Source organism: Rhipicephalus sanguineus, chromosome 2 (assembly GCF_013339695.2).
Source record: "Rhipicephalus sanguineus isolate Rsan-2018 chromosome 2, BIME_Rsan_1.4, whole genome shotgun sequence".
In the NCBI taxonomy this organism is placed as follows: domain Eukaryota; kingdom Metazoa; phylum Arthropoda; class Arachnida; order Ixodida; family Ixodidae; genus Rhipicephalus; species Rhipicephalus sanguineus.
The window spans coordinates 119,930,353-119,939,485 of record NC_051177.1 but is presented as its reverse complement, the minus strand read 5'-3'; the positions used below and the strand labels follow the sequence as shown (position 1 = coordinate 119,939,485).

General features: G+C 47.8%; 1 protein-coding gene and 1 non-coding gene across 2 annotated transcripts; one reads left to right on the top strand and one right to left on the bottom strand.

Annotated features, from left to right (window-relative positions):
- Nucleotides 1-56: 56 nt before the first annotated feature.
- On the top strand, nt 57-1,222 carry LOC119383590 (transcription initiation factor IIB). Its single transcript, XM_037651834.2, has one exon. The coding sequence runs from the start codon at nt 271-273 to the stop codon at nt 1,216-1,218; it is 948 nt and encodes a 315-aa protein (XP_037507762.1). The 5' UTR covers nt 57-270; the 3' UTR covers nt 1,219-1,222.
- A 7,062-nt stretch (nt 1,223-8,284) lies between these two features.
- Nucleotides 8,285-8,357, bottom strand: Trnak-cuu (transfer RNA lysine (anticodon CUU)). Its single transcript has one exon. It is a non-coding gene; the product is annotated as a tRNA-Lys (tRNA).
- Nucleotides 8,358-9,133: the final 776 nt, after the last annotated feature.

The following is a 9,133-nucleotide window of genomic DNA, read 5'->3' as shown; positions in this document are numbered from 1 at the left end:
GCGTGGCGCAGTTGCTGCGACATTTTACGGGTTTCGTCTTAGTCTGAAGTTAGTCAGTGTGCTCGGCCTGCTGTAATCATTATCGAACAGTTCGGTGTGTGCTTGGTTGTGCGTTCTGCGCAATTTTGAACGAAAGGTTTCTCTGCACAGCTGTCTGGTTAAAACCTGCCGCGTTTTATCAGATGCTTCGCGATCGGTGTAGTGCGTGATCCTGTGCATCGTGTATAAGAAGGCTGTCAACTCGCTGAGAGCAACGTTCTCTGCTCGGCAATGGCATCTGGGTCTCGCGGTCCCAACTCCCGGGTGTTCTGCCCGGACCACCCGGATGCCGCTTTGGTGGAGGACTACAGGGCGGGCGACATGATCTGCCCGCAGTGCGGACTCGTAGTCGGCGACAGGATAGTGGATGTGGGCACGGAGTGGAGGGTGTTCTCCAATGAAAAGAGCAACAGCGACCCAGCCCGAGTCGGAGCGTCCGAAAATCCCCTCTTGAACGGCAGCGACCTGGCCACGATGATCGGCAAAGGTACGGGTGACGCCAGCTTCGACGAGTCCGGCACGGCCAAGTACCAGAACCGCAAAACCATGAGCAGCGCGGACCGAGCGCTCATGAACGCGTTCCGAGAAATCAGCAATATGGCAGACAGGATCAACCTGACCAAGACCATAGTGGACCGAGCGAACCTTCTCTTCAAGCAGGTTCACGATGGCAAGACGCTCAAAGGGCGCAGCAACGACGCGATCGCGTCAGCGTGCCTGTACATAGCTTGCCGCCAGGAAGGCGTGCCGCGTACCTTCAAGGAGATATGCGCCGTTTCGAAAGTCTCCAAAAAGGAAATTGGCCGTTGCTTCAAGCTCATTCTCAAGGCCCTGGAGACGAGCGTGGACCTCATCACGACGGGAGACTTCATGTCCCGATTCTGTTCCAACTTGGGCCTGCCTTCGTCCGTTCAAAAGGCCGCCACGCACATCGCTCGCAAAGCCGTTGAGCTGGACATCGTTCCCGGCAGGAGTCCCATTTCGGTGGCAGCGGCTGCCATCTACATGGCCTCGCAGGCCTCCGAAGACAAGAAGTCTCAAAAGGAAATCGGCGACATCGCGGGTGTGGCTGACGTGACCATACGACAGTCGTACAAGCTCATGTACCCCCGCGCGGCCGAGCTGTTCCCCAAGGACTTCAAGTTCTTCACACCCATTGAGCAGTTGCCTCAGTCATGAGACACTCTCTTCTTGTTACCCCTCTCCACTATTTTTACGCTGTTCTTGTGCGTGCTTTATGTTCCACCGTGGAGAAAAAAACGTGACGGCTGCATGAATTACGTGCTTTCAAAACGTAGGGACACTTTTTTGCATTGGCTCACAGTTATGGCACGAACACCACATTTACTTATATACAAGCATGCGCACCTTTCAAATAAAGCCAGACAAGAATGGGTAGCTGTCCTGCGTTTGTGCCATGTTGGCCGCAGCGACAATATGAGAGATGTGTGAGCCTTCCTCACGCTCCTGTGGAACGAAATTGCGGTGTTAACAACAGCTGAATTAATTGTAGTTGTTGAAATAACAGTATGCTCTTTTTTAATTGGGGTAATGACACAGGAAAGGCCCAAGTTTGTTTGTTTATTCTTGATATTCATTCGCTGCAAATGCTCGGACATGCTTTTGATTTTCCTGTGTGCTTTTGATATATTGTTCAGGTTAGGTGTCACAATTTGCCATCACATTAATGATAACAGGTAACCTCTTATTGATTGGTCTCGCGACTCTCGCCTACACATTGCAGTGCTGTACCATCGCAAGCAACATGAGCAAGAACACGGGAGCACATGCCAAATAGCCTTCAACTCCCATTCGAGCAAGACTCGGATGGAGCTGTCAAAAATGTAGTGGAAAGGGTGACACACTTCTGCTAACTGTGGCCATTCCCACCACGCGCCTACTTTTATTACACTTGGAACGTATGATGCAGATAACAGCTTGATATTCTAGCGTCTGTTGTAGCCTCACGCATATGGAAGAGCAATACTGTTTTTCTTAATCCTATTTTTCTGCATCATGATCTTATGTCTGACACAAACATTCACAAAGGCGAATTGAAAAACAGGTTAACAGCAGTATCTTATGCTGATTTACAGACTCATTGCAACGGTCTGAATGGCATAACCACCTTATCGCGAGAAGCCAGTGATACGCAATCAGTTACACTGTCAAGGCAGGAGTGCCAACAGTTAGCGGAACCACAGCGCCCTTTCCACTTTGTTTCTGACAGCTAATCGCCCCATGTTGGATTTGAGGCTATTTGCCACGCATTCATGTGTTCCCACTCATATTGCTCACGATAGTACACAAAAAAAGCGTGAGAGGAAGCAAGGAAAAAGGTAGATGAGTCCATAGAGTTTCCTACAATACTTACTAGAGGGAACTCTGGCACTAGTGTCTATGGGAGCTGCAACGCATGGCGCTTCAGCCAGCGTGGGAATGATGGGTAGTACATGGATTTGTCTAAACTTCGTATTTTCGGCTCCGTTTGGCTGGGCTTCGCCTGCATCCGCTTTGTCGCAAGATGAAGTTCAGCAAACGTTCAACAGTTCCACTTCACCACTTAAACTTTTTTAGGCTCACCAATTCAAATCTGGTCACGAAGTTCACAACGATCCATTCTTTTATGTGAAAAGAAAACCAAAACACAGCAATAAACAAAGCCACAAGTGCGTTCGAAGCCCGCAAGTACAAAGACTAGGCAAATCCGTGTACTACCCATCATTCCCATGGTGGCTGAACGATCGCAGCGCCAGAGTTCCCTCTAGTTAATTTTAGGAAACTCTATGGATGAGTCAACCAGTCAAGTGCCAAGTTTGCAACTGTACACTAGGGGTATGGTGGAATGGAAAGAGGAACCTGCATCTATTGTGACAGCCTTGAAAGAGGATAGTGGTACAAAGGACGCTCAGTAAACACAAGAATACATATTACGTGCTACTTGAATTGTTGCGCTGACGTACACAGACTACGTTCAACGTCTTGCAAGCAGCCGTTAGAAAGAAGTTTGACCAGACGAGCCCACGTGATACCTTTGATGAAAGTGGTATACGTGGATTAATGATGCATATATAGCCCGCTTTTTCCTTTGAAACAAAATGCATGTCGGCCTTGAGGATTTGACTTGCGAACAATGCATGCAAGAGCTCTCTTGTAATGCTTTATTTGCAGAAGCAATCATTGTGTCTGTCAAAAGGCGAATCTCGAGTCTTGCCATGTATGCGTGTCTCGGACATGAACAAAGGTTAAATTGGAAGTGGCAGTCAGTGGCGTAGCCAGGGGGTGGCACACCGGGCCCGTGCCCCCCCTCCCGAAATTTTCTTTAGGTGCGAAGCACCTTAGGAGCTCGGCTTGTCGGCGTCTAATGTCGTCACAGTGTGTCATGTAGTCACGGTTATGCACCACAAAAATTGGGCAAATCCCACTACTCGCCACCGGTCCGCTAAAAACGAAGGAGGCAACAGTTAGCCCAACAAATAGCTGACAACGTTAATGGAGCTGAAACACCTTTCACTACATGCTGTAGGGAACTGAAACCGGGCATGTAGGGGAGAAGAAGAAGCACCTTAGGGAAAGCTGCATTCCGACGCAGTTTTTCAATGATGTTAGTGGAGCAGAAACGCCCTTGCCTACATGCCCGGTTTCAGGCTTGGCACCACTAGTACCTCATCAAAGAAATCTGTCTCAAAACACTGCATGCTTTGCCCCTCCCCAGGTTTCACGTTAGTGGAGCTGAAACACCCTTGCCTACATGCTTTGCACCTCCCCAGTTATTTCTTTTGCCATGGCATACAGCAGAGCACGAAATGACTCTCGACCACATCTGCCTGCCCGGCCCCCACTTCAGATCAAGGGGGTGCCCCCCGAAAAAAATTTCTGCCTACACCCCTGGTGGCAGCAGATGCTCAGCCCCTTCACTGCGATACTACTGACAGTTGCTGTAGCTGTGCTGTAGATTTTCCTTCCGCTTTCTCAAGGTTTGTTTGCAGAAAGACATATTGAAATGCTTGTTTCAAGCAGCATCGTCTGCTACACCAGGCAGCATGCAAACTGAAGACAGACAATGGGTAAAAAGCATACGTAGGCCACATGGGACGTGCACAAGATATAAAAAGAGCAGCTGAAGGATGACAGACAGTCTGTTGCTCATGTTCAAAGGCCTTGTGTGTGCCCTATGATGAAGCCTGTTGTTTCTTTTCAAAAAGCACTCACCTCTACAAGACAAGCAAGTGCTGTGTCAGCCAGAACTGTGAAACCTCATCTGTCGCACTCTTTCTTGTTCTTGGGGCAAGCAAAGAAGGAGCATAGATGCCAACCCTGTGCCTGGTTTCACTCGGGCAACGTGAAGTGATTATTTGCGATCGAGAAAACACATCGCAGTTAAATCATTAACCAATGCATCGGAAGGTTAATTGATTAGTCAATCAATCTTTATATTGACTTTAGGACTATTAAACGCATGACACACAAGCACACACATGCAAAGCAAGATTAACGATAATTAGAACTCCCTTTACAGATCTGTTGGTGCAGTTATGGCACCCACCCTTAATTTCACCAATTCCACGCAACCGTTAACGCTTGCCGACTTCTTCCAAAATATACGAAAAATGGATGCCAAATGCCAATATGAGTCTTTACACATCACCTCCTTTGACTGTCATACCGTATTACTCGTGAAGCACAAAAGTTCCACACTTTTTGAAAGCTTGTAAATAAGTCGGCAGTTCCGAGGGGGATCTTGTGGGAGAGAAAATGTAATGCTTTAGTCCCTGTTAGTCTAACCTGCCAATATTTTCTTTACTTCCCAGATATTAATGAATCACTGTTTTAGGATGACACATGCATAGTACGCATCTAAAAGAGCACTTGCCTTTCGATGCTTTGCAGACTGCAGTTATAGTTTAATCTCCATTTCACGACTCACTGCTGATAAAAACAACCTCTCACATTTTAACATGAGCGTGATCATTCCAAATATTGAAAGAGTGGGACACTGAAGGCAAATTACATTTTATGTCAGAATGAAATATCAGCGCTTGAAAATGTCTAAAAATGTCAGAAGTGCTTGGTTGGCTCGTTGTCAGAGAGAAGGTGATCCCTGCAGTATGAAACCTCAGCATCTTCTTGCCTAGTGGCTGCACAGTTGGCAAGTCCTCGTGCAGCACTGTGAGCAGATTCGTTGAGGTTCGCGGGAGCACCATAGATTTTTCTAATGCGACCAGGAAACCAATGATTGTGTGTGGTTTGATTACTTTTCCCTTGAGAATTGCCAGAGCCTGTCTGGAAATGACTCCTTCAGCAAATGCTCGGACGGCTGCCCTAGAATCGCCGCGGATCCTTGATCTATTTAGGTCTAAAAGTGCCAATGCGATTGCTTGGCTATTTCTGATCCTGTGGTGTAGGTGAAAGCCGAGTTGGACGAGTTCACAGAGTCGATAAAAAAACGGTTTCTTCGGCGTCAACACAAGCGGTATAAAAAGCATGTCACGAGGCGAGGGAGCAGTAAAGGGTGGGCATGGCAAATGCTACGTCAGAAGGCCGTTTGCAGAGGTGGGTAGTTTGAATTCAACTAACGGTATGCAGACCACTAAAACATGATTTTCTTTCAAACTAAGCACTTCCTTGGCACGAAACAAGCACGACGTTGTTTCTGGAATGCTACTTCAACAATCCACTTCGACTTAATATTTGCCTTCTGCATCCCTTTAAGCTGCACTTGAACAATGTGCTAAGTTAGAAAATGCACAATGCAAGCATTGAATAGATATCCGATCCATCATGGACACAATCAATGGCGTAGCTAGGGGGCTGGTATGGAAATTTTAACACCCCCCCCCGAGAAAAACTTCTGGCAATGCCCCTGGACACAATGTAATGATTCTACTAAATCCAAACTAAAAAACTTGCAAACATTACAAAGGGCATTGGCTATACATCAACGACCTGTTGCGTTGCTGTCCATGAAATCGATCTGCATGAGAGAGTTGTAAAGCTGTCAAGCCACGAACAGGTAAGGGCATACTGCTGATTCGTCTTGTGCTAATGTGAGCAAGAGTGGGTGCAAACCTACTATGCAAATGAACGCGGTAGACGGCGACAGAGTGCAAGTTGCACTGTCTGGCCTTGTCTATTCCATACGTTCACGCCGGAAATTCTGCACCCAGTTTCACTCGGCATGGCACAAGCTGAAAGAAAACCAATTAATCCAATATGCCACTTTAAACAGAGTTATAAGCACTGTCTCATGGATGGCAAGTGAGGGACTGCTCCACTCTTGGAGGAAGCTTCACCTATCAGAATATCCTCTCCAGCGACAGTGGCTACGTTTGTGTATGCAACTTGTTTATGCTAGTAGTGTCAACTTGTGGCCAAAAGAGAGCAAGATACATTGCTCACAGCATGAATTAAACCTTCTGCATAGCCAGTATGTCTTGACTTGACCTGAATGTGCTGCATCTGATTGTGACCAATCACTTTGGTGTAAGCACCATGATGGTTCGACAGGTCTTTCGACATGACACGTTCCCAGACCAAAGTCGAAAAGTATTATTTTTCTTTGCTCGAAATTAACACAACCAAAAACTAATTGCACATGCAATTTGAGCCTACGATTTGATTCTTTTTACGTAAAAATGGTACTTGACTGACTGCAGAATAAGTAAATATTTAATTACATGCTAATTACATTTAATTACTGAAAGTCGCACAAAACAACATTCATTTTATTTCTTGGAATGGAATATCAAGTGCCTTGGAATTGTATTGTGCGAATTTGACCCATTTGCACACAGTCCATTATAATTCACACCTGAAAGGGATATACATGTTAGATGCCATATTTTGCATGTTATGACATTCGAGGACGTGCTTATGAAAATTTCGCACAATTCATGCCTCCTAATTGAAGCTCTAAAATAAGAAAAAGCGTGCACATTATGCTAGTAAATGCAGTACACAGGTATGAAGAAATAATCTATGTCAGCATCATACCAGTTTTGTTGTAATTAAAAATAAGATTTGAAATCTATAACACAAGGAAGTAGAAGAATACAGCCGAATGTCCTTACAGCGAGATTACCTAAATCACAAGCATTCTTTACGCCTCAGCTATAATGCAAGCATTACATTACGAGACCTTTACAATGAAGTAACTTGTATCAAAAAATTTTTAAAGGTTCTGAGCACAATTCCATAACTTTCTGAAGGCATTTGACTGTGTCTATTGCAAGCCATCAGAGCATTTTTCTACGAAATAAAAATTTTTAATCTTAAAATTAAAAAAAAGAAAACAGACGGTTCGAGTTTATAACTCTGCAACTCACCAATAAAAACAATATTACAATTACATAAGTTGTACCTATTGCAAGGTTGTACCTCTACCTATAATAGGTTATACGTTATAAAGCAAGCGGAATATATTACACACTGGTCTTAAATGCTAAAAATGTGTGTCAGGTGCTTTGTACATCACCTGCTTTCACTGTACAGTACTCGCAGATTAAAATGTGACAGTTTTTTTAGTGCAACGACTGCTATGAGCAATTGCTCATGATAACCGCGTCATGTCACAGCGAATCCGGCCACTAAAGGTAATGCTGGCTCTATAATGTCCGCATACCCCCAGCTGCCGCGCGCGTGCCGGCAGCGTAGCCCGGGCGCACTTAGGCACCGGCAATCGCCAAGATGGTGGCCAGGGCGCCTCTTTGTCTGGGCGAGCCAAGCGTCGGCTCCGTCCCGCGCTGGCATGTCCGGGCACGCTACGCTGGCGCGCTGCGCGGGCCTACGTCACAACGCAGCGCCATTCCCCATTGGGCCGCTGGTGACATCCTCCTCTCCTATGAGCTAAGATGCTAAGATGCGCCCGACGTTTCGCTCGTGGCGGCAGATGCTCTCAGGCTAGCACGAGAGGTTGACGCGCTGCTCTAGCAGGCGGCTTCTCGTTCGGGTGCTCGACCGCTGCCCTTTGTGTGGTAGTCTTAGCGCCGCTGGCAAGCGTACTCGATAGGTCTTGCGGAGTTCCCCTTACGGCCTGCAAGCCTGTGAGTGTCGTACTGTGCTGCATCTTGGGTTAATAAACCCGTTGTTGTTGTTACCCTGCCTCGTGCGTGGTTTCTGCGCCGTGCCGGAGAATCGACGAACCCGGCCGTAGCGTCTTTGTTCGCTGCGGCAGTGGAGAACGTCGCGTCCCTACACGGTCGCGCTCGTAGGTAAGCCTAGTGCAAACCTATCTCCACATAACTGGCGCCCAACGTGGGGCCCGAACCCACGACCCTGAGATTAAGAGTCTCATGCTCTACCGACTGAGCTAGCCGGGCACGCTACGCTGGCGCGCTGCGCGGGCCTACGTCACAACGCAGCGCCATTCCCCATTGGGCCGCTGGTGACATCCTCCTCTCCTATGAGCTAAGATGCGCCCGACGTTTCGCTCGTGGCGGCAGATGCTCTCAGGCTAGCACGAGAGGTTGACGCGCTGCTCTAGCAGGCGGCTTCTCGTTCGGGTGCTCGACCGCTGCCCTTTGTGTGGTAGTCTTAGCGCCGCTGGCAAGCGTACTCGATAGGTCTTGCGGAGTTCCCCTTACGGCCTAGCCTGTGAGTGTCGTACTGTGCTGCATCTTGGGTTAATAAACCCGTTGTTGTTGTTACCCTGCCTCGTGCGTGGTTTCTGCGCCGTGCCGGAGAATCGACGAACCCGGCCGTAGCGTCTTTGTTCGCTGCGGCAGTGGAGAACGTCGCGTCCCTACACGGTCGCGCTCGTAGGTAAGCCTAGTGCAAACCTATCTCCACACTCTAACATAAGTGTCTCAGTCAAAATTACGCCAATATGCATAGGTGTGCGCAGGGGGGGGCCAAGGGGGCGAGAAGGGGGGGCGCAAAGTCAGCCCTATACATTGTAGGGGGGGTGAGAAGAGGGGCGTAAAGGCAGCCGCATACATTGACATAATAGGGAGGGGGCGCTGCGACGAACCTTCGCCCCCCCTGAAGGGGAACCCTGCGCACGCTTATGCTAATATATCAAGAACTGTAGACACTGGAAATTAAAGTACGTACATTACCCAGCCCTACATTTCCGCGTTTCCATCCGTGGGTACTG